The sequence below is a fragment of the Ursus arctos genome, unplaced genomic scaffold (assembly GCF_023065955.2).
Source record: "Ursus arctos isolate Adak ecotype North America unplaced genomic scaffold, UrsArc2.0 scaffold_19, whole genome shotgun sequence".
In the NCBI taxonomy this organism is placed as follows: Eukaryota; Metazoa; Chordata; class Mammalia; order Carnivora; family Ursidae; genus Ursus; species Ursus arctos.
In genome coordinates, this window is record NW_026622863.1 from 49,608,456 (window position 1) to 49,633,737 (window position 25,282).

At 55.4% G+C, this 25,282-nt stretch overlaps 1 protein-coding gene and 1 long non-coding RNA gene across 2 annotated transcripts; one reads left to right on the top strand and one right to left on the bottom strand.

Moving 5' to 3' along the window:
* Positions 1 to 926: 926 nt before the first annotated feature.
* Positions 927 to 11,507, bottom strand: LOC125283279 (uncharacterized). Its single transcript, XR_008960166.1, has 3 exons — positions 11,287 to 11,507; positions 3,566 to 3,847; positions 927 to 1,748 (listed from the first exon to the last, which is right to left on the bottom strand). It is a non-coding gene; the product is annotated as an uncharacterized LOC125283279 (long non-coding RNA).
* EHD2 (EH domain containing 2) lies at positions 7,633 to 25,035 on the top strand. Its single transcript, XM_026481949.4, has 6 exons — positions 7,633 to 7,759; positions 9,775 to 10,238; positions 10,930 to 11,027; positions 15,042 to 15,454; positions 20,776 to 20,940; positions 23,207 to 25,035. The coding sequence occupies exons 2-6, from the start codon at positions 9,835 to 9,837 to the stop codon at positions 23,756 to 23,758; spliced, it is 1,632 nt and encodes a 543-aa protein (XP_026337734.1). The 5' UTR covers positions 7,633 to 7,759; positions 9,775 to 9,834; the 3' UTR covers positions 23,759 to 25,035.
* Positions 25,036 to 25,282: the final 247 nt, after the last annotated feature.

Genomic DNA, 25,282 nt, shown 5'->3' on the forward strand with positions numbered 1-25,282 from the left:
CGTGGGCACCTGTGTCCCATCCATGTGTCTGTGTCCAGCTCCGCGTCCTGTGTCCCTGTGTGTGTGCTCGAGTGAGCAAGAGAGAGAGCGAAAGAGATTTTGAACCCTCCCGTCCCTCGACTGAAATCCGAACACCTCCAAAACAGGAAACCGGGGTCTTCCTCCCACCCCTCCATCCCTCCCCAGCCAGTCTTCCCTCTGTTCTTCCTGCCGCCAGCCACCCGCGCCAGATTTTGAAATCTCGGAGACAAAACTAGTACTGTAAGATAAATTTTTTTGTACTGTATTTATTGTGTATAACGATTTTTTTAAAGGAGAATTCTGTACATTTAGAACTCTTGTAAATTAAAAACTGATCCTTTTTTTAAAACTGTATCGACTCCGTCTCGGCCCATTGCTTTTGGGTCTTTGCGGGGGGGGGGGGGGGGGGGGAGGGGGGATGGTGAAGTCTGGGGATTGGGGCCAGACCGGGGTAGGGAGGGGATTGTGAGGGTTCGTTGCACATAGTATTTTTTGAACACCGATTAGGGGTGCCAGGCCCTGTTCTGGGCATAGGGGTGCAGCTGAACAAGGCAGATAGAAGTCCCCACCCCGGGGGGAGGGGGGAGCTGACTTGTTAGTGGAAAAGCCAGATGGAAAACAGCTAAACCAAACAGGGGATTCTTATCATTCCTCCATAAGGTTCTGTGGTCTCCGCGAACACGGGATTCGTGAATACTGAACTACCCGTCCTGGACGAAATACAGGGTTAGCTTCCTACAAACCTCCCATCACAACATTTTTGTAAGTTGTTTCATACATAACCTTGTGTTGCATATATTTCCATAAAGACACCTTATTCGTAGATATTCCTGATTCGTGCACATTGGGCTCATGGCCAACGCCACTAAAACGCACGTCTGAACAAAGCTCGTCTAACACGTATGTTTTGGGTTTTTTTTGAAGATTTTATTTATTTGTCAGAGAGTGCGCACAAGCAGGGGGAGCGGCAGGCAGAGCAGTCAGAGAAGCAGACTTCCCCGCTGAGCAGGGAGCCCGATGGGGGCTCAATCAGGACCCTGGGATCATGACCTGAGCTGAGAGCAGACGCTTAACCGACTGAGCCCCCCAGGCGCCCCTAACACATATGTTCTATATGAGGCACACCCCAGCCTTCTTCCCCTTTGGCACACCGGACCGCATTTCAGCACTAGGGCATTTAAAACAGTGACGTCACCAGCAAAATCACAAAAATGCGAAACCATGGCGGGAAACAGACCTTGAAAAGGACGCTTGTCGGGTGTGAGCGCTGAAACTGTCGGGGCAGAGAATTGCTTTCCTCAACTTCAGTTGGAAACATGCACGTTGGATGACCCAGATTTTTTTCCCGCTCTGCGCATGTCTGTGAAGGTGCTTCGAGTTTGGGGGGTTACAAATAAATTTAAACAAGCAGAGGAATTCACAGATAAGGGCATCCACGAAGAATGAGGATCTCCTGGGGATGTGAACAGCATTAGATGGAGAGGAAGAGCAGTCAAGCAGGCTGTGGAAACGGGTGGCTTCAAAGAACAGATTTGGGGCGCCTGGCTGCCTCAGTCGGTTAAGCCGCCGACTCTTGGTTTCAGCTTGGGTCGTGATCTCGTGGCCGTGAGATCAGGCACCACATTGGGCTCCATGCTCAGCGGGGAGTCTTCCTGAGATTCTCTCTCTCTCTCTGCCCCTCCTGCTTGTGCACCTGGCTCTCTCACTCTCTCTGAAGGAAATAAATCCTAAAAAAAAGAGAACAGAGATTTATTCTTTCCCGTTCTGGAGGCTGGACAGCCCACATCAAGCCACCAGCAGCGCCATGCTTCCCCTAGAAACTCTGCAGGGGGATCCTTCCTTGACTTTCCACTTTCTGGGTCCTTTTTTGGCGTTGGTGTCTCCTCTTAAAAGGAGACCCTATTGGATAATAGCCCACCCTACCCAGTATGATCTCATCTTCGCTTGCTTACATCTGCCAAGATCCCATTTCCAAATACGATCACATTCACAGGTGCTGGGGTTTAGGACATTAGCATATCTCTTGGTGGGGGCACAATTCATAACACGGGGTAGAGGAATGGACAAGGCTAGTCCCAAACTAGGACGCCTTTGTGTAAACTAGAAAGCAGCGCCCCTTTCTTCTGGGCACTGAGTTTTGAAGGGCAGAGTGTGAGCTGTAGTCCAGCCGCCTCTCACCCTTTCAGTGAGTGCTTTGTGCAGTGAACAACCTGGGCAACTGCACGTTAAGGCCCCTGGGATCAGGTGGGGAGGGAAGACTTCTTTGAGGAGGTGACATTTGAGCAGAGACGTACATGAAATGAGGGAGGGAGACCTTGGGGGAAAATCCCCTGACGCAGGAGCATGTCTGGAGTGTTGAGGGACAGCAGGGAGGCCCGTGTGGCTGGAAGCTGGCGGGTGGCAGGGGAAGGGAGGGAACAAGAAGTGAAGTCAGAGGGGACAAAGCGGACCTGTGGTGTAGAACCCTGTGCTTCATGGTGATGATTTTGCTGAGCGATGGGGGAACCCGGGCGAAGGTTCTAAGCAGAGGGCTGAGCCAACTTGGGTTTCCTGAGCGCCCTCTGGCGGCCGCATGGGAGAAAGGAGGGAGCGAGTACAGAACCGGAGCTCAGCCAAGAGGTCACTGCTAAGGTCCAGGCGCCTGGTGACACGGCTGGACCAGGGTGATGTTCCCAGTTTCTCTGCAGGCACTTGGAGTGGGGGGTTGTGGCGGGGAAGCTGATATGTGGGGTCTCGGGGAGAGAGACGATCCCCCTTCCTAGCCTGTATGTACTTCCCCACGTGCGAAACAAAGCCCTGAAGAACACAGTTCTTAACAGCCTTGGATTCCCACGCGCTCCGGGGAGACCCCACGTGGCTGCACAAAAAAGTTTGTAGATGATTCCTGTGGGCTTGGGGACTCGGTTCTGGAAGGGTGGCTGCATGCAGCCCCAGGAGAGGGTCAGCGATGACTAACTATGGAACACTTACCGTGGGCTCGGTTTCAAACCCTTCGCCCGGGATGTTTTATTTGGTCCTCACAGAAGCCCCGGTATGGGGATTGATCGCCCCATCTTGCAGATGAAGAAACTGAGGCCCCGCGGCAGCCAGTGGCAAGCTGGGCTGCACCCCAGGCGGTCTGGCTGCAAGCCCACGACCTTGGCCTCTGCACACCCAGCTTCCAGGGAGGTGGGGGGCGGGGCAGGCAACAGCAAGGCCTTTCCAAGAGAGCAGTGCAGGAGCCAGAGGGGCCCCCCCCTCCAGGGGAGGAGACCAAAACTGGGACCAAGCTTCCTAGACCCTTGCTCCCAGATCCCAGAAGCAGCTCGGTGGGGGCGTGCGGCGTCCCCGTTTCCACAGCGGAGGCATCTGGGAAAATAGAGTCACATAGGTGCAGGGCAGGATTGGAACCCTAGACTGACAGCAGCCAAAGTTCATCACGAACTTCCGGCTGGCCGCCTGCCCCATCTGGTTTTTTTTTCCCTTCAACTGTGGTGAAATATACATAACATAAAATTCACCATTTTAACCATTTCTAAGTATACTGCTCAGTGGCGTGAAGTACCTTCCTGCACGTTGTGCAAACACCACCAGCTCTCCTCCGAACTTGAAGCTCTAAACGCTTACACACTGACGCCCGCTCCGCTCCTCCAGCCCTGCCCGCCAGCGTTCTGCTTTCCGTCTGGATGGACCCGACTGCTCTCAGCACCTCCGCAGTGGGGTCGTACAGTATCTGTTCTCTTGTGACTGGCTTATTCCACTTGGCATGATGTCTCCGAGGCTCATTCATGTTGTAGAATGTGCCAGAATTTCTTCACCCGGTTTTGACTGCTGGGGAGGGAGAGAGCTACGGGGGGGGGGGGGAATGTGAGCTTGTGCCTTGGGGAGAGGGCTGTAAGGACACAGGGAGACTTGTCACACGGAGACTCCCTGATTCAGAGATCGGCAACACAGCAAGACAAAACAGTAGCCCCAGTAACTGGGAGCTCAAAGGATGTTTAAAGAGGCAGGTTGTCCAGGGCGCCTGGGGGCTCAGTCGGTGAAGCATCTGCCTTCCACTCAGGTCACGATCTCAGGGTCCTGGGATCCAGCCCCGCATTGGGATCCCTACTCAATGGGGAGCCTGCTTCTCCCTCTCCCTCTGCCCCTCCCCCTGCTCAATCGCTCTCTCCCTGTCTCTCTCTCTCAAATAAATAAAATCTTAATAAGACTAAAATAAAAATAAAATGAGGCTTTTTCACTCCATCGACCCCTTCCTAGAATCATGCCTTTAAATGCACACAGTAAAACCCACAAGATGACAAGGGGGCCAATTATCCTGAAATCCAGCTATCAGTGTATTTAAAGCCGCCCCTCCCCTCCACGAATCTGTGACACGGTAATAAGGGCTCTTGTATCAAGACACTAATTAGAAAGAGCTGGGGGTGGGTCTAATCAGTGGTGAGTAAACAATCCCTGGAAATCTCCAAAACAGCTACGATGAGGTGAAAACAGCCACGGTCCCCTCTGTGACAGTGACTCAGGTCCCGCTGTTGTCATTTCGTGCTTTGTTACATTCACGGTTGACAGAAACCGTGAAATCTCAGCGAAAGATCCAGATGTCATGTTTCCCTCCATGTCCAAGTTCCCGGATCCTTCCGAATCTCATCTGAGCACACAGCGGGCTGAGAAGCCCTGGGGTCGCCCCCGAGGGGAAGGGAGATGGCCCGTGTCAAGGTTTTGGAAGAGGACCCGTCTCCTAGCTGTAATAACGGAGTCGTCGCTAAGCCCCAGGCCTGTTATTAAATATATATATAATGTACATACCGTTATGCGTTATGTGATCATGTATTTTAATGATACATTATAATTATGTATAAAATGTACTATATTCATGCACCTCTTTATGGAATACAGTCGACCCTTGAAGAACAAGGGGGTGAGGGGTGCCGACGCCCACACAGTCCAAAATCCACGTATAACTTTTGACTCCCCCAAAATTTACCTAATAGCTTACTGTGAACCAGAAGCCTTACCGGCAACATAAATAGTCAATTAACATATATTTTGTATGTTCTATGTATTCTTACAATAAAGTAGTCACAGAAAAAAATGTTAAGAAAATCTTAAGAGGGGCTTCTGGCTGACTTAGTCAGTAGAGCCCACGACTCTTGATCTCGGGGTCGTGAGCTCGAGCCCCATATGGGCTGGAGAGATTACTTATAAATAAATAAATAAATAAATAAATAAATAAATAAATAAAACTTTTTTAAAAAAAAGTTGCAGTCCTTCAATTGCTAGCCAGTCAAATCCTTTGTTAGTTAGGGTCCTGCTAGCAGTTCTAATAAATACTCAAAATATATAATACTCAGGCCTAATAAAAGCTTATTTCTAAAAAAAAAAATCATAAGAAAAAATACATTTACAATAGCGTACTGTATTTCTCTAACACAATCCACTTCTACGTGGACCCATGAACCCGTATTGTTCAAGAGTCAACTGTATCTGTCTGTCTATCGATCGATCTATTTGGCTTTATTGAGATATTTCAGAAGCCATACCATTCACCCATTTAATGTGTACAATTCAATCATTTTAGTATATTTGCAGGGATGTGCAAACATCCCTGCAAATATATAAAATAAACCAATCAATCTTTTTTTTTTTAAGGTTTTATTTATCTGACAGAGAGAGAGCACAAGCAGGGGGAGGGGCAGAAGGAGAGGGAGAAGCAGACTCCCCACCGGGTAAGGACCCCCTACACAGGGCTCGATTCCAGGACCCGGGGATCATGACCTGAGCCGAAGGCAGAGGCTTAACTGACTGAGCCACCCAGACGCCCTCCCATTATGTACATTATTGTTTTCAACCAATTAAATATTTAACTGAGTGCCTGCTGGGTACTGGGCCCTGTTCTAGGCACTGGGGTGACAACAGTAAACAAAACAGACCCAAGATCAAGCCCCTGCCCTCAAGGAGTTGACATTCCTGCAGGGAGAGATTAAAAATAAGTCACATTGAAAAGAAATACATGAAAATAAAATCGCAAAAAAGAAGAAAAAATAAGGAACATCTCTATTCTGGCTGCTGGTGTTAACTGCTAGGAAGGAAAAGAAGTAGGAACCGGGGTGGTGAGGGGTTGGGGGAGGGTCAGGGTAGGACGTACAGAGGCGGCACCATCTGAACAAAGACCCAAAGGAAGCGGTCCTGTGTAGCAAGACAGATGGGGAAACTGAGGCTCAGAGAGGCAAAATCGCTTCCCTGAGGTTCTCTCACAAGCGAGTAGCCGGGCTGGGATTTGACTCGAGGCTTTGTATGCTCTGACTCCCATCTGAGAGAAAAAACCCAGCTCCAGACCTGGATTATAAGACCCGAGGTTTGGGGTACCTGGGTGGCTCAGTCATTAAGCATCTGCCTTCGGCTCAGGTCATGATCCCAGGGTGCTGGGATCGAGCCCCACATGGGGCTCCCTGCTCAGCGGGGAGCCTGCTTCTCCTTCTCCCACTCCCCCTGCTGGTGTTCCCTCTCTCGCTGTGTCTCTCTCTCTGTCCAACAAATAAATAAAATCTTAAAAAAAAAAAGAGAGACCCGAGGTTTTTTAAGCACCTGCTAGGGGGCCAGGTGCAGTGCTAAGCCCTTGAACAACGCCTCTGTGTTCTTTGATTGCACTTCTCTGGGACTCATTTATCTCATCTGTGAAATGGGGATAAGGATACCCACTTCTCAGGGACATTCTGAGAACCCAACGAGCGAATGCTCTTAGCTAATGAGCTAAGGGCTTAGAGCAGTGCCTGCACAGAGGAGGGGCTCAGTAATCGTGAAAGATTAACTCAACAAATATGTACTGAGTCCTTTTGCAGTGGCTGGCACGGTGCTAGCCTGGGGACATGGCAGGAAACCACCCAGTTGGAAATCCCTGTCCGCAGAGGGCTTGTGTTCTTGCTAGGGACTTAAGCAGAGAAATGTCGAATATTCAGAAGTGTGGAGGAAAATAAAGCAGTGATAATGGATAGATGGTGGGGGCTGCCTTAAATAGGGAGATCAGGGAGGGCTTCTCTGAGGAGGTGACATTTGAGCAGACACGAATGAGGGGAGGGAGGGAGTTGTTGGGATCCCGGGGAGAAGAGCGGTTTAGGTGGACCGAACAGCAAGTGCAAAGGCCCTGAGGTTGGAGGGCTGTTGGTGTGCTTGAGGAGCAGCAAAGAAGCCCTGCAGGGTGGCTGGAGCAGAGTGGGGGGGGGAGGGCAGAGGGAACCGGCAGATCCGGGTAGGGCATTACAGGCCCCCCCTGGGGGCTTTGGCTTTTATTCTGAGTTCTCAAGAGAGGAGCCAGGATGGGTGGTGGGAAGAGGAATTTCATGACCTCAGGTAAGTTTTTAAAATATTATTATTGCTGCTGCTGTTGCTGTTGTTGTAAATAATAGTATTAATATTAGCATTCCCATGTTAAGAGGAGAGACAGAGATTGGGAAGTGAGTGGCCCTGTGTCCCAGGTGGAAGGGATTCTGAAGCCGGTATTGGAAGCCTCGCTCTCACCCGTCTCGAAAAGCCGCCCTGCCACTCCCCACCAGGGGGCGCCAGAGGCCGGGCTCCCGCTTTGGGGAGGGGGGGCGCCTGGTCCCGCCCCCCCGCCCCTCCCTTCCCTCCTCCCCGCTCCGGGCCCCACCCGACTCAGACGGCTCCGGACGGGACCTCGAGCACAGGCCGCTCCGCGGGCGCCTCGGATCCCCGCGGGACCCCCGTCCAGCCTGCCCGGTGCAGCCGCCTGCGCGCCCCATCGGTGAGTGGTCCCAGACCGCAGCTGTCGCCTCCGCCCGGCCCGTGGAGCCTAGGAGCCTGATTATTCCCCTGCCGCCCCAAGATCCTCAGTCCCCACCCCCCGCAATGTTTAGCGGTGACCCCGGTGTCCCCAGCACCCCGCTCCGGGAAACCTCCTTGTCTCCCGCACTCCCTCCAGCTCCTTCCAGTCTGTAACAGTGCCCCCTGCCCTCCTCGTTCCTTCTGGTCGTGCTCAGTTTCCCCCACTCCCAAATGGTCTCCCCATCCTCTCAGCCAGAAGAGATCCCCTCCTTGAAGTCTCCCTCTGCTGCCCTCACCTACCTCTGTTCTATTTGGTCCCTCTTCCCACTCAAGAGCTCCTCTCCTACTTCGCCAACCCCACGGCCTGTCCAGCTACCCCAAAATGTCCCTCAGACCCCTCCCTGCCTGGGACACCACCCAGGGCCCCCTCCCTCTGCCAACATCCCAGTTCCCAGCTCCTGCCTCTCCTTTATCTCTCTGACACTCTTTCCCCTCTATTCCTTTTCCTTTTTATTTATTCGTTTTCCTTTAAGTAGCATTGTGATTTTATGGATTTTAACATTTTGATTTGCAGTTAATTTTGATGCTCAAATCGTCCCATCTTTGGCCAGTAGGAGCTCCTTCAGGCTGGTCCCTGTGTTCCTGTGGCATGCCTCTCCCATCTTTGAGCGCCTTCCCACTACCTGATCAGGCTCGTTTGTGCTTCACCTGCCCCAGCCCTGGAATCAGCCATTTCTCCAAGAATTCCTATTTTTTTGTTTTTTGATGGAAAATCGTATTTGGAGACTCCAATCTGAGCAAAACCTGGTTCCGTGAAAAGATCAGTAAAATTATAAGCTTCTACTTAGACTGATCGAGGAAAAAAAAGAAAAAGAAAGACACAAATGACTGATATCAGGAATGGAGGGGACATCACTACAGATCCTACAGAGAATGAAAAGATAGTAAGGGACTATAAAGAACACAGTCTGGGTGCTAGGGGTGCTTGTTGCTGCTGGGTTGGTAATTCTCTCTTCCTAACTCAGATAAGAGCACAGGTTCCAAGGTCAGGTGGCCTGGTGTCCCAGACTGAGCACTTTCTAACCAAGTGATCTTGGGCAAGTTATTGCTATCTTCGTGAGCCCCTTTGTGAGTCAGAAACGTGGGGACAATAATAACCCTGCCTTACCACGTTGTTAGGAAGATTAAATGAGTTAGAGCAGTGTCTGGCATGTAGTGATCATAAATGTTATTATTCGTGTGATCACCGGAGGCCCCTCATGACCTGGGTGCACCCAGGCGCTCCTCAGCCTTCTTTCTCACCCCTCCTGTGTCAAGCAACCCCCTCCACACACTTCACAGCTCGGGGCCTTGACACCCACCATCCTCTCTGCCTGTCTTGCACGGTACCCCTGTTGTGCATGGAAGGGAGCAGTTCAAAAGTCGGCTCAGCCAGAGTTTGCTGATCCCGTGGTCAGTTCGCCATGTCCCCATCTGGTGCCCACAGGTCCACTGCCTGGCATTTCCCAGGCATCACTGGCTGCTTGGTGCCAGGTCCTCTCCTCCATGCGGGCTTTGAGTGGAAAGGGGCCAGTCTCAGGCCTGTTTTTGGATCCATAGCTCCTGACCCATGGGGTGATTTCAGTGAAAATGTGTGAAAAGATGGCCGAGGGGAGGGAGGGAGGAGGAAGAATGGAAAGAATGAACGGATGAAGGGATACATTTCTTCCAGGCAGCTTCCGCATCCTTCCCTTTGGCCGTCATCCCTTGGTCTCCCACCATCAGCCCTGCTTCTTCAATCATCCCACCTTTAATCTCTTTCTCTTCCTCCAGCTGGAATAATCACCTTCTTCCTCCAGGAACCCGTCACCTCCTGCCCTCCAGTGCCCCCTGATGCTCCCCCTCTCCCCATTCGCCCCTCCTCCTCCACCCATTCCGCCTTCCGGCTCCCTTGCTTCTCCTCCTTCTCCTCCGCCAGGCAGGCCCCCATCGACACCCTGTCCCCCTCTCCTGCAGGCAGCTCTCCCCTGCACATCTCCCTCCTTCGGCGAGCCCAGTGCGCAGCGCGCAGCCACCATGTTCAGCTGGCTGAAGCGAGGCGGGGCGCGGGGCCAGCAGCCCGAGGCCATCCGCACGGTGACCTCGTCCCTCAAGGAGCTGTACCGCACCAAGCTGCTGCCCCTCGAGGAGCACTACCGGTTTGGCGCCTTCCACTCACCGGCCCTGGAGGATGCCGACTTCGACGGCAAGCCCATGGTGCTGGTGGCCGGCCAGTACAGCACGGGCAAGACGAGCTTCATCCAGTACCTGTTGGAGCAGGAGGTGCCGGGCTCCCGCGTGGGGCCCGAGCCCACCACCGACTGCTTCGTGGCCGTCATGCATGGGGACACCGAGGGCACTGTGCCGGGCAACGCCCTTGTGGTTGACCCAGACAAGCCCTTCCGCAAACTCAACCCTTTCGGGAACACTTTCCTCAACAGGTACGCGGCTCGGTCGAGAGCCAGGGTGCATCTCCCCGGCCCCCATCCCTGCCTGTGTTGCTTTCTTTTGCGCTCCAATTCCCTCCTCTCTTCCCGCTCCTCCCCCTTCCTGCCTCCTCGAGGGGCGCAGGGAAGCCAGTGGAGCCAGCCTGCCTGGGTCCACCTCCTCTCTACCTGGGCGGCCTTGGCCAAGTGACCTAACCTCTCTGTGCCTCTCTTATCCGTATCTGGAAAATGGGGATGACCCTAGTCCCCACTCCCGTATAAAGTGCTCAGCACAGCACGTAGCACAGAGTAAGTGCTCAGCAAACGTCAGCTCTGGGTTTTTGTTTTTTTTTTAAGATTTTATTTATTTATTTGACAGAGAGAGAGACAGCCAGCGAGAGAGGGAACAGGCAGGGGGAATGGGAGAGGGAGAAGCAGGCTCCCAGCAGAGGAGCCTGATGTGGGGCTCGATCCCAGAACGCGGGGATCATGCCCTGAGCCGAAGGCAGATGCTTAACTGCTGTGCCACCCAGGCGCCCCTGGATTTTTTTTTTTTTTTAATGGTTCTTATTGTCTGTCCTGATCTTTCGGGATTCTTCCCTTCTCTGTACCTGATTCACCGTCTGTGCGGTCCTGGTTTCCCTTCTTATGGGTCCTCTCCTCCTGCCTCTCCCTGTGTTGACCCCTGATTTTCCCTCTGCCTCAGGTTCATGTGTGCCCAGCTCCCCAATCAGGTCCTGGAGAGCATCAGTATCATCGACACCCCGGGCATCCTGTCAGGCGCCAAACAGAGAGTGAGCCGGGGTGAGTGGGGCCAGGCTGCTTGGTCTGAGGGAGGAGGCGGCTGGGCCTCTGCTGGGACTCGGGCCTGTGACAGCTGGCCCTGAGCTGGCCGGGCAGCAGAAGGGAGCCGGTGGAAGGCTGTGATGCCCCGTGTCTGTGCACGTAGAGGGCCCGGGGAGGCGTGTGCATGAGCACGTGAGAGCAGGCCGCCGCAGCTCTGTGTCTGGGCTGGTCTAGAGGGTGCGGAGGGAGAGATCAAGAGAGACAGAGGGAGACTCACGAAGTTAGAGACAAGATTCCGAGCGCGGGCAGCCTTACGGAGACACAGGAGACCCAGAGAGGAAGCAAAGGCCAAGCAGGGAGGCCTGGGCCCTGGGCATTCTCCTGGCTCCACCTCTGGACCGTAGATGGGGCTGAGCAGGGGTTGGGAGGGGGAATCTGGGCGTGGGCCAAGGCTGGGCCTGGAATTTATAAACAGCTGTGCAGGGGGAGCGGCGGGGGGTGAATTCCAGCAGGGCCTCCGGGGGAGCCGGCCCCCACCCCTGCCCAGCCCGCTCAGCATCTGCGCCACCGCCCCCCCCCCCCAGCCACCCTGCAGTTTCTGTCCCACGCTGGCTCCGCGTCGAGGCCCGGGACTGGGGCAAAGGAGGCTGCGTTGTGGGGCAGAGGGGACGGGAGGCTGGGCCGCTGGGCAGGGCGGGAGCGTGGAGGGTGACGGTGTCCCTGGCCACTGCCCAGCGGGCGCGTGTCCCCCTGGGAGACAGGCAGGGGGCAGCTGCAAAAGCGATCGGAGGGCGAGTTGCCAGCCCGAGGGGGGAGGCAGGAGCGTGGGCTGAGAGCTCCGGGGGCGCCATGGGGGGCTGGGCCTGGGAGAGCCGGAGGGGAGAGCAAGAGGGGTGCCCGGTGGGGGCCCAAGGTTGTGGGGAGGAAGAGAGAGTAGAGAAAGGGGTCTCCTTCCCTGGCAGATTGAGTAGAGGAAGAGAAGAGTCTGTCTGTCTGGGTGGATATATGTGTGTGTGTGTGTGTGTGTGTGTGTGTGTGTGTGTGTGTGCGCGCGCGCGCGCACACGTGTGTCTGGGAGCCAGTGCCTCTAATTGTAGCTGGATGTTGCTTTGTGTGGCTCCGAAGGGCTCTGGGGACCGTGGGGGACTTTGTGAGATTGTGCATGACTGCGTCTCTGCGCAATTGTGCTGTGAAATGCGCCCGAACGTGTGTGTGGAACTGTGGATGACTTGGTGTGTGTCTGGGAGACCGAGTCATGTTGGTATGACTCTGAGGTTGTGTGTCTGTGTGTCAGGGCGGGGTGCCTGTGGTTTCCCTGTGTGTGACCTGTGTGGCTGTGTAGGACTGCATAGGACTAAGGGAATTTTGTTGGATTGTGTGTGGCTGTGTCTGAGTATATCTCTGCATATGATGTTGTGTGTTTGTGTGTGTGCGCGCACGAGAGAGATAGAGAGAGAGAGTCTGGGAGTCTGCATCTTGGAGCCTGCGGCTAGGCTTGTGTCTGGATGTGGTTGCACACATGCGTGCCCTGGAGGGGCGCGTGGCTGGCTCCGGGTTTCAAACCTGCATCCACACTTGTGTGTGACGGTAGCCTGGTGGCGCCTCGGGTGCGTCCCGCTCCAGGCTCTGCTGTGGTTAAGCCGCGGGTTTGGGCGAGCGCTGCGCTGTCCCTGTCTCAGTCTCCTCATCTGCCAAGGGAGAATCATGATAGCGGCAGCCCCGTGTGTTGCACGGAGGGCTCACATTAAATATCCAAGCCGAGGAGTACTTTGGGTGACACACAGTAGGCGCCGTGGATGTGCGGACAGCTGTGTTCCTGGCGAGTGTCGTAGCTATGTGCCCCGGGGACGCTGCCACGTCTCTCGTTCCCACGCTGACTCAACCTCCCTCCCTTCCTCCCGCCCCGCATGAGACACACTTTCCAAATCCTGGCCTCTGTGTGTGTGTGTGTGTGTGTGTGTGTGTGTGTGTGTGTGTAGTCGTTGGGGAGGGAAGTGTGTCCCCCTCCCGCACCCCATCCAGTCCCCAGGGGCCACGAGGAGCCTGCTCCCTCCTTGGCAAGTTGTGCCCAGCCCCCGCTCTTCAGTGGGGCATAGAGACCCATGCGGGCTCCTACCCGTGCGTCTTGAGTCAATCCCTCAAACTGTCCGTGCCTCAGTTTCCTCATCTGGAAAATGGGGATCATAAAAAAACTTGAGGATTCGACTAGATGATTCAGGGAGAGCAAACAGTGATGGCAGGTGAGTCAGCGGTGGCTCCCTGTTCTGCCAGGTAACTCCTTGTCCCCCAGGTCCCCACCGTGTCCCCCGTTCTGAGAAGCCCTCCCTGACCCCTCCCAGGCTGGGTCAGGTGCCCCCGCTGGGCTCCTAAAGCTCTCTGGGCTCCCCCACCCCGGCCTGGCCACTGAGGGGGATGGGTCTGTGTCCTCAGTGGACTTGTGGACTGTAAGCCGGATGAGAACAGGACAGGGACTGCTCTGGGGACAGTTCCCGAAGGAGCCCCCGCTGCGTCCCACGTGTGTCACAAGGAATACTTGTGGAGCACTTGCTGTGGTCCCAGATTGTGTTTTCTTGTTTTAACTGTTTATTTTTTTTAAGATTTGATTTGTTTTTGGAGAGAGAGAGCAGGGGGAGGGGCAGACAGTCGGGGAAGGGATGAGAATCCCAAGCAGACTCCACACTGACCTCAGAGCCTGATGCGGGGCTCGATCCCACGACCCTGAGATCAAGGCCCGAGAAACCAAGTGTCGGGCGCTTAACCGACTGCACCACCCAAGCCGCCCCTGTTTTAACAGTACAGTTTACATGCCTTAAGCTCACCCATTTTATTTTATTTTTTTTTAAGATTTTCTTTATTTATTTGACAGAGAGAGAGACAGCCAGCAAGAGAGGGAACACAAGCAGGGGGAGTGGGAGAGGAAGAAGCAGGCTACCAGCCAAGGAGCCTGATGCGGGGCTCGAACCCAGAACGCTGGGATCACACCCTGAGCCGAAGGCAGGCGCTTAACCGCTGTGCCACCCAAGCACCCCAAGCTCACCCATTTTAAACAGGCAGTGTTTTAGGCTCTTTATAGATAGGCTCTTATTGTATATCATGTATTAGCTTATTTATATTCTTTTACTCTCCACAACAGCCCTCCAGGTCCCATTCCGTTATGACCTCCGTTTTACAGAAAAGGAAACAAGTTCAGAGAGGTTTCCTACTTGCTTAAGGTCACATAGCTAAGGGGGGGTAGAGGCGGGATTCAAACCCGGGACTTCCCGACCACCGAGCCAGGGCGTGCCCCCTCCCGCAGCTCTCTCTGCTCTCCTAAGCATCGCTTGCTGAATGCATGAGTGAACAGCAAAAGCGAAGGGTGTGAACGAATGAGTGAACGAGGAAGGAATGAATGAATGAAGCCAGTTGTTGAGAAAGGTGTTCCATGAAAGGCAAGACTTGTCTCTGAGTTCTCTGCAGTATTTCTGGGTGCCCAGGATAGGGCCTGGCACACAGAAGACGCTCTGTAAATATTGTTAAATAAACTCAAAATATTTACCATCTGCTTTGGCAAGAGGAAAGCCAGAGCCAGCGTGAACTCTTTAGTTGCCGGATTGTGGGGCGATCCTCAAGTCCTAGGGAGGGGCTGGGGTGATGGAGGCACTTGGCAGATCCAGGGGTGGAGGGGTTCATAGATGCTTAGAGACTCTGCTAAGAAGCACTTCAGTATTTTAACAACCTGTACATCCGGACTCGTGTACGCCACTAATATCTGCCTAAGGAATGAATGAGAAGGGGGCGGGTGATGGGCCTCTGTAGCCAGATGGCCTGAGGGCCGGGGGCCAGAGTGATGGGGTAATTCTGGGGCCTGGGGGAGCCAGAGCCATGGGATACTCTTGGGGCCTTGGCTGTTTCGCACAGAGAAGGGTTTCGAAAGTCAACAACCTGAACGTCTGTACAGTCCTCTCTCCATCCAAAGGAATGGATGCTTGCGAAAGGCTGGAGGGTGGGGGGCTGACCTCTGCCCTTCGTGGGGCTTCCACTGCGTACCCCCAGGCTACGACTTCCCGGCGGTGCTGCGCTGGTTCGCGGAGCGCGTGGACCTCATCATCCTGCTGTTCGACGCGCACAAGCTGGAGATCTCCGACGAGTTCTCCGAGGCCATCGGCGCCCTCCGCGGCCACGAGGACAAGATCCGCGTGGTGCTCAACAAGGCGGACATGGTGGAGACCCAGCAGCTGATGCGCGTCTACGGGGCGCTCATGTGGGCGCTGGGCAAGGTGGTGGGCACCCCCGAGGTGCTGCGTGTCTACATCGGCTCCTTCTGGTCCCAGCCCCTCCTGGTGCCTGACAACCGGCGCCTCTTCGAGCTGGAGGAGCAGGACCTCTTCCGCGACATCCAGGGCCTGCCGCGCCACGCCGCGCTTCGCAAGCTCAATGACCTGGTCAAGAGGGCCCGGCTGGTGCGGGTGAGCAGCGTGCGGGGCGGGGGGGGGGGGGGTTAGGCGGCAGGGCCGGAGCGTGGAGGTGAGGGGAGCGGGTGTTGCCCTTGCCCTGCCTCCCATCCTCTCTCCTTGGCTGGGAGTCACTGGCTTATGGGCTCTCTGATGAGTTAGCTCTCTAGTCCGGGAGAGTCCTCCAGGCTGGGTCATTCTGGCGCAAGGGGGAGTGGGGTAGGCCGGATGGCAAGGAGAGTCATTCCCCTGCGGCCATGCATCTATTATTCTATTTCCCCATCTCCCTGTCTCCTGTGTCCTGTCATCCCTTCATCCACGTCCCAGCACCCATCACATCGTATCATGGCCCACTGGTGCGCACAAGCCAGCCGGGACTCCACTGAGGTCCACAGCCATCCCATCCACACTGCTTTTCCTCTCTGGCCTCCTCTTCCACTCCCTTCCCATCATCCATTGCACTTCACGGTGGCCTCCTCGCTCCTACCTCAGGGCCTTTGCACGTACTGTTCCGGCTTCGTGGAAACCCCTCCTTCCTCGCCCCCCTCCCACTTGGCTCGCTCCCCACCTCCTTCAAGACTTTGCTCAACATGCTTGGGAAGGCTTCCCCGTCTGCCCTCCCTTCTTATGACTGTAACTCCCTCCCCGCTCCCGTCATGTGAGTCTTGCTCTATCCTTGTAGTTTCCTTCATAGCATTCACTGCTGCCTGGCCGGACATTGTCCATTCATTGGGTTTCTGGGTTTACTGCCTGATTCCACTCGCACGTAAGGTCCACAGAATCAGAGACCTCTGAATTTGTTCGCTGCTGTATCCCCAGCACCTGGAACAGAGTTGGCGCTCAGTGAATATTTATCGAACAAATGGCGTTGAACAAACAGTCTCATTCGACAAAATCTCCCCCGTGCCCAGCCCTGTGTTGGGTGGTACTGAGGACACAGCAGTGACCAAGGCAGTTCAGGGGAGGAGACAGACCCATCCCCAGACAGTGATGACCTGACACGGTCAGGGCTGGTACTGGGGAGCCCAGGGGGGATTGGGGTAGGGGACTTCAGGGAGGACAGGGCATCTGAGCTGCAAACTAGAGGATAAGGAGGATGAGGAGGGGAAGGAATTCTAGACTGTGCGACCAGCAAGCCCATGGACCAGAGATGAGAACGTGGCCGGTTCAAGGAAGAGGGAAAATGTCAGTGTTGAACTCCGTGTAGACAGTGCAAGTAACTGAAATTTGAGGCTGGTGAGGTGGGAGTCAGACCATCCAGGGCTGTAGCCTGGAACCTGAGCTTTGTGCTGACGGTACTGGGGAGCCATGGAAGGGTTCAGAGCAGAAGAGGGACGGGGTCCTACTCAGACTGCCTTCTGATGGGTGGATTCAAGGGCGGTTAGACTGGGGCCAGAGACCAGGGAGGAGGCTGGGGACTGAGCAACAAGGAGGAGCCTGGATCCGAGCAGGGCCTTGGGGAGGGGGAGGAGAGCACTGGTTTGAGAGCGATTTTGGAGGCCAAATGGAACATTCATAGGGGAGGCTGCCAGGGTGGAGGTGGGGCAGGAAGCTGGGCAGGCGGGGAGGCCTAGAAGGTTATGGGGGGTGGAGGAGCCTGAGGTGTTGGTTTAAGGAGCAGCAGAGAGGGGGTGAGTCAGGGCCCCCACCCCCACCCCAGGAATCCTCCCTGGGAGGGAGCGGCCCAGCAGGGAGCCTCTGAGCCTCGGAATCCACCTTTCCCTCCTCCCCCACCCAGGCTCTGGACTGTCTCTGTGTCTCTGTCTCACTGTCTGGTTTTTCCTCATTTCTGCCTCTTTCCCAGCGGCCGTCTCTCTCTCTCTTATTCCTTCTCTCTTTCGGGCTCTTCCTCTCCCCATCCCTCATTCTCTGTCCCTCCTCTCTTTCTTTCTCCTTCTACCTCTCCCCCCTCTCTATCTCTCCCCCTCTGTCGTCCTCCGTGTCTCTCTCAGCGCCCCCTCCGGTTCGCCCTTGTCCCCCACGGACCCCCGGCCCCTCGGGGACGCAGACAGCGGCGGGAGCTGGGGCCCGGGGCCGTGGGACAAAGGGGCGGGGTCGGGCCGGACACCTGGTGCCCCCGCCGGGCAGGAGGCGGCTCCGGAAACCCGGACAAACCCCGGAGTCCGGGACCCGCGCCCCGGCCCAGCCCGCCCTCCCACCTTATCTCTTCCTGGCACCTTCCCCCGCTTCCTCTCTGGAAAAGCCATCAGCGCCCTCCCGCCTTCCCTCTTCTGGGTCCCCGAGGCCCCGCCCCTCGTCGCCATTGGCCCGCGCTCGAGGCCCCGCCCACCAGCCCGACCACGCCCCTGCCCATTGGCCCCTCACACCTATCCACCGTTCCTTCCCCTCCCTCCCTCGGATCCATCTGTGGCTCCCCAGTGCCCCTCACACAGGGTCCAACTGTGACCGAGCCTCGCTGCCCCTCCCCTGCTCGTGTCACCCACTCATTCCCCACGTGTGATTCCGCCACACTTGGTCTGGCCATCAAACAGTCCACACCACCTATCTCCCCATATGCTCTCCCCCAAAGTACAGGGCTTTTCTGGACTCTGCATAACTACCCCTCGGTGCCTCGGTTTCCCTGTCTGGACGATATAGGCTGTGGATGTCACCCGGCTCCGCCCTTTGGTTGAAGTGATAGCTATGAAAAGGGGCGATTTCACTGTGTTGCGGTACTTGAGGCCAAGTACTTGGGAGGGTCTGATACTAAAAGGCCAGGATGCCCTGAACCATCCTACCGCGCTTCTCTGAGGCGGCTCAGTGACATTCACTCAACAAACAGTCACTGAGCATCTACGACGTGCTTCCCCACTGTTCCGGGCCTTGGAGATACAGCAGGGAACAAAGGAATGAATGTTGTTTTTCTCTTGTAGAATTACTTTTTACTGGGGAAGTGGATATTAAACAAATGAATCTGTAATATCATACCGTACTGTATGTGATAAGATTCAGGAAGGAAAATGAAGCAGAGGAAAGGAGATTGGCCAGGGACTGTTTTAAGGAGGTCAGGGAGGTTCTCCCAGCAGAGACCTGGAGGAGGGAGAGTGGAGGTCTGGGCGAGGCCCTGCCAGGCTGAGGGAACGGTAAGTGCAAACGCCCTGAGGCAGGAACGGGCTCGGACAAGGAGCGCAGGGTGGCTGGAGGAGACAGAGTGGTGGAGGTGGGAGGACATGAGGATTCAGAACCAGCCAGGGACCGCCAACATTTTTAGCATTCTAAACCTATGATTCATTGAGAGAACTTTCAAACGAGTGTTTTCCACCGAACCTTTAAGACCATCTCATGGTAAAGCATTTAAGCTCAGTTAAACATGCTCCCTCCCAGTCCTGATCCCCCCCACCAGCTCGCAGGGTCTCTTCCCTGGAGGCAGCCCCCGTGAAGAGTTTCTTGTGTCTTTTTCCAGATATATGCTATTTTTATTTAAGCATATGTGGTTAATTACTGAGCTTCCTGTTCAAAAAGGCGAATGTTCATGATTCTGCCCTCCTTGTTTGTTTTTTGATAACTTAGGAGATCGGGGCTCAAAAGTTCCCAAGTTCATTGCTTCCCTCCACAAGTATTTCTTGAGTGCTTTCTGTGCACACTGTGCCGGTGCTGGAGACGGAGGGAACAGATAAGGTTCCAGCCCTCCTGGAGCTCACATTCCGATGGAAGGAGACAGAATAAGTAAACTACCAGATAAACAAAATAAGAATGGGTTGAAATAAACGTTGTGAGGAGTAGGGAAGTGACGGTGGAAAATAATTGGATGGTGGTGGTTGGGGCACCTGCTTCTAATAGGAAAGCCTCAGTGAGGAGGTGACATCAAAAGGAAGCTGAGGGAGCCAGCTTGGGGAGATCAGGGCTGAGTTGCAGGCAGAGAGTAGCATGTGCAAAGGCCCTGTGGTAAGAAAAAGATTAGCATGCTGGTACAAGAATGGCAGATGAGGAAGCTGGCACTGGGGGGGGGGGGCGCAGATGGGGGACGGATTTGGGATGAAACACCAGGAGCCAACTCCTGGAGAGCCGTGGCCCTCAAAACTTTCAGTCGCAGGAGCTCATGACACTCTTGAAAATGATTGAGCGCCCCAAAGAGTTTGTAGGTACATGGGTTGAATCTGTCTACATTGGCCATACCAGAAGTGAAACCCGAGAAAATGTCTAATATTTACCTTGTAATATTGCTTAGCCAACAACAGTCATATAATTATTAATAAGTAGCAATTTAGTGATTATAAATGTTATTGATGAGTTATGCTAGTTCAATATATATTAATTAATATGGATAGTAAATATTATAAGATCAGTTTTTAAATAACCGTAAGCCCAGGACACAGTAACCTAAGTCCCACATGTTTTATGAAAATTATTTCCAAACCAAAAAAAAAAAAAAAAAAAAAATTACTGAGGACGGTGGCCCGGTTTTACACTTTGCAAATCTCTTTAATGTCTGGCTTCAGAGGAGACCTCTGGATTTTGCACATCTGTTCCTGCGCTCAGCCAGTGTCCTGTTGCCTTTGAAAACTCCACTGTCCCCCGGGGGGGCGGGGGATGAGAGCACAAAAGACAAATAGCACCTTAGTATTGTTATTAAAATAGTTTTAACTATGTGAACCCCTGAATGAGGCTGGCTGGGGGGGGGTGCAGAATCCCTGGGGTTCCCCGGGCCACACTTTGAGAATTGCTGCTGTAAGGACTTGTCAGTTGAAATTTTGTACTTCGATAAGAAGCAAATCGAAACTTTGGAGCAGTGTCTCATGGTCCTGAAGATCATGGAGAAGACATCGTAGGGGCAAGAGAAGCCAGAAGACCAGTGGGGTGCCTGCTGTGGCCCCCCGGGCAGGCAATGCTGCTGGCGGCCATGGGGGTGGTGGCCCCCGAGGCAGAGAGCAGTGAAAACAGAGGGGAGAGACGCAGGAAGCAAAAGGCAAAGGGCTCGCTGGTGGCTGGATGTGGCTGGTGAGGGGTCAGAATCATCAAATCAGGAAAGGCTTCTGGAAGTCTGGCCTCAACTGGGAAGGGAGCGGTGGGGGTGCCATGGGTATCCGCCGTGGGCACAGCTGAGGGTGACACAGCTCTGGGGGCCGGGCCCAGATTCCACTGGGCGTCAAAAGACGGAGCTGTCCAGGAATGTGGACGAGGCAATCCAGGGGGAGGCTCCGGGCTGCTATGTAGATTGGGGGTGGATTGCCTGGGAGAGGAGGGGCCCTTCTGCCCAGGCCAAAGCAGCAGCTCACCTGTAAGGGTCAGAATGCACATTCTCAGGCCCCCCCTCCAGGCCACGCGAAACCGAAGCTCTGGCTGTGGGGCCCCGGGCGACGGTGCTGCAGGCTCAGGCGAGCGCTCTCCTCCCACAGGTCCACGCGTACATCATCAGCTACCTGAAGAAGGAGATGCCCTCCGTGTTCGGGAAGGAGAACAAGAAGAAGCAGCTGATCCTCAAGTTGCCCGTCATCTTCGCCAAGATCCAGCTGGAACATCACATATCCCCCGGTGACTTTCCGGACTGCCAGAAGATGCAGGTGGGAGGTCGCCCCAGGGCGGGGGGTGGGGGAGGAGGAAGGGGTCAGCTTCTATCGGCTTCGGGGTGGGGTCTCGAAAACGGGAGAGGTGGAGGGGAGTTCTGGAAAGCCCCTCCTGCAAATGGTTCCCTAAGGGCGTGGCTTTATGCGTTAGGACGAGGGAATGAAGAGAAAACCCCAAGGAACTGTGGCTTCATTAGGATGGACGTTTGTTTCTCTCCATATAGTCCTAGAAGGTGGTCCAGGGCTGGTTTGGTGCTTTACAGAGCCAGGGACAAAGTCCGCCTCTGTCTCAGTTCTCCTCCATGCCTGGCTTCCAGTTCCAAAATCCCCACATGGTACAGAATGGCTGCCAAAACGCCAGCCATTTTGTCTGCCATCCAGCCAGCAAGAAGGGATGAGGGAGAAGGGACGGAAAGCTACCAGTACAGTCTCTCTCTTTAAGGACACTTTCTAGAACAGTGCTGTCCAATAGTACTTTCTACTGTGATGGAAATATTCTGTGCTCTTTAAATAGCTAATTTAAATTTAAATAACCCCGTGTAGCTCTTGTGTTGGAAAGGACAATTCTAGAGTTGTGTATGGAACGTATGCTGACATCCAGTTGGCCAGAAGGTGGCCTCCCCTGTAGGTGGCCAGGTGCCAGGTAATGTTCAGGGATTCCAGTGCTGAGGACGAAGGGACAGATCGGTATTGGGGGTCCCCTTGCATGTCCAGGTCTAGGATTAACCAGTGTTGGGGAGAGCACCAGGTCTGGGGGTCGTGTGGGGGATGCATGAAGAGCTACTGGAGGGGGGGCGGGGCAGGAGTGACGAAATAAACATGGGGACGGAAGTCCAGGCTCAGGCGTGGAGGCAGGGACTAGCCCCCCAGCCCAGGCTGAGCCTCGATTTTGAGACTGCATTAGGCTGATACTCCAAGCCTGTGACCTTTGGGTCTGAGATGGTTTCTAACCCAAGACTCTGAGGAATTCGGGTGGAGTGAATGTCGCTTCCGCCCCTTACTAGCTCTGTGAGTCTGGACAAGTCACCTTGCCTGAGCCTCAGTTTCTTCAACTGGGAAATGGGCAGTGGGATCATACTTACCTATTGCAGTGGCTGCCGAATCAGCCAGTGCTTGCAGCCCCCTAAGAACAGCATGTGGCGCAGAGCTGGGGCTACGTCAAGGTTCTCAACCTCAGCGCTACTGACACTTGGGGTCAGAGTGTTCGTGGTCAGGGCTGTCCTGTGCATTGCGGGATGTTTATATCCTCCCAGCGTCTGGGTGCCAGTAGCACCCCCGGCTGTGACAATCAGAAATGTCTCTAGATCTTGCCAAGTGTCTACTGGGGAAGGGCACCATAACATCTCCCCTGGTGGAGAACCACTGGGCTAGATAAACAGCTGCTGGTAAGATCACGTGGACGATTCTGGAACACTTTTTCCAGATGCATTCAATTAGCCTTTCCCACCCCGCAAGGGAGGGGAGCGCTAATGTTATTTGATCTATTTTACATGTGTGGAAACTGAGGCCCAGAGAGGTGAAGTCACTTGCCTGAGGACACACAGCTCCCAGGTGGCAGAACTGGGTTGGGACCTGGGCAGGCTGGCCCTGGAGTGCAGACACACACCCCCTTATATGTCCAGATCAGCAGGCCTCTCCGCCTTGGCTCTGGTGCCATGAAACGGATCGGGCTTGGCTGTGACTCTCCGGGTGCGGGCGATGCAGAGCGGCCACGGGAGAGAAGCAGCGTGACCACCAATCCAGCCCCACAGCTGCTCTAGCCCGAGATGACTTCTGGGAGGCGGGAGGGCTGTCCCAGGAGCTCCTAATCATCCGGCCATCCCAAACCTAACCTCCAATCTTGGCAGCAAGCCACTCACCCGGTTCTGTGAAGTGGGTGACAGAGCTAACAGAGCAGGAGGAATGGAATTTTCTCGATTTGCACAATGGCGGGGCTGCCGGGCAGCTGCAGCTGGGGCGCCACAGAGGCCGGGCAGACCCGGGGCTGTGCTCGCTAAAGCTGGGGCCGATGTCAACATATTGAAAGCCTTCTCTACCAGCTGGTAAACGGCTGCTACTCTAAGTCCTCAGAGGGCAGCTCACGTCCCTACTGTCCAGTGATTCTGGGGGTACGCCTGGCACAGGGGGAGGGCCCCCGGGATCCCTCTGTCCAAGTCTCTTCTGAGTGGTGTGGTGGGTGCCCGAGTCAGTCAAGCCCCCCATGGGGCTGGGGGGGCCTTGAGGACGGTGCCCCCTGACTTCGCAGTGCCCCCCCCCCCAACAGGAGCTGCTGATGGCTCACGACTTCACCAAATTCCACTCGCTGAAGCCGAAGCTGCTGGAGGCTCTGGACGAGATGCTGACGCACGACATTGCCAAGCTTATGCCCCTGCTGCGGCAGGAGGAGCTGGAGAGCACCGAGGTGGGCGTACAGGGCGGCGCTTTCGAGGGCACCCACATGGGCCCGTTCGTGGAGCGGGGGCCCGATGAGGCCCTGGAGGACGGCGAGGAGGGCTCCGACGACGAGGCCGAGTGGGTGGTGACCAAGGACAAGTCCAAGTACGACGAGATCTTCTACAACCTGGCGCCGGCCGACGGCAAGCTGAGCGGCACCAAGGCCAAGACCTGGATGGTGGGCACGAAGCTCCCCAATTCGGTGCTGGGGCGCATCTGGAAGCTGAGTGACGTCGACCGGGACGGCATGCTGGATGACGAGGAGTTCGCCCTGGCCAGCCACCTCATCGAGGCCAAGCTCGAGGGCCACGGGCTGCCCGCCAACCTGCCCCGCCGCCTGGTGCCGCCCTCCAAGCGGCGCCACAAGGGCTCTGCGGAGTGAGCCAGCCACGGCCCGCCGGCCCTCCCTCCCTCTTGCCTTGCTGTGGCTCCCCAGCTCCAGCTGGCTGCACGCACACCCCCGCCCCAGCCTGCACGCACGCTGCCTGCCCACCTTCTCGGCTGTCAGATGGGGGCTCTCCGCTCCCCTCCGCCAGACAGTGGGGACCAGGGGAGGGGCGAGGCTTCTCTGCCTGGCCTTTGCACCTCTCCCCTCACGTGCCCTTAAGCACATCACGTTGACATTAACACACACACATAGAGGCATAGATTCAATCATCGTTCATTCAAGTATTTATTGAGCACATACTATGTTTCGATGCGCAGGGCTTGTTCCGGGCACTGGGGATCACAGCAGAGAGCAAAATAGACACGTAGACCTGCCCTCAGGGGCTGACATTCTCAGGAGAGAGCACCCACACCGTCACACAGATACAGACACACACCCGGCCCTAACCAGACTGATCCCCAATTCTGGGCAGGACCCCTCGCGTCTCCCCATAGTTCAGTGGCCATTCGGTTAAAATAAGGAACACAAAGGCCCCCTCCCCCACTTCTTGCCCATCCAGGCAGGGACCACCCCTCCCCCCCCCACTCCATCCTGCTCTCAGGCCTTGGGACCACTGGGGGCTCGGAGGGGAGACACAACCTCCTACTTCCTCAGATGGACCCCTCTTCAGCCCCTCCACCCACTTCTGATCACGACCCTTTCTTTCTTAAGGATTCTTAGAGACAGAAAAAGCCCCATCGATCCTTGCTTTGCCCAGATTGTGCCCACTTGGAAGTATTTTTGTCCTCGGCCCACGGACCCCGGTTTGAAAACCCAGCCTGCCCGCCCCCTCCCCCGGGCTCCCCACAGCTGGTGGCCTGAATTTTAGACTGACGGGGCACAGCCTTTCTGCCATCAGCCCATATTTAAGTAGAGCCCCTACCAGATATAAAGGCGCCAGGGCTTGATTTTAGTCCCCTTTTCAGGGATGCGTAGGGGGGAGGGGCTCTTGGTGCTACAGCTCTCCCTTCTTGTCCCTGAAGGGACCCCTCACGGCCCGCCCTCCACCCCTCCATGCCTTCACCACATACCAGTGCTTGACCCTGGTGGGGGACCCCATGGAAAAGATGGGGAAGGGTGACATAGGTGGGGACGATGTCCCCCCCGCCCCGATGCTCGCGGGGATTTCCACACCCACCATCACCCCCTCACACCCCATGCCTAGGAGGGGCCTGTGAACCGAACAGCGACCAGCGTTCCCACAGAGCAAATAAAGCCAAGGCTTCTATCCACGTGGAAGTCAGGCTGTCTTGGGATGGGTTGGGGGGGCGGGGATCGCTCTCCCCCGACTCCCGGGGAAGGAGAGCCCTGGGCAGGGCTTGAAGTTGCGGGGGGGGGGGGTCCCCTCCAAGGTCCCAGGGGCAGGGGGTGGAGGCCATGACTCAATGCAGCAGAGCCTGATGACTCAGGCCTGGGCTGGGGGCCAGACCGACATATTTTCCGAAGAAAAGTTACTCTGGGGCCCTCCCTCCGGGACAT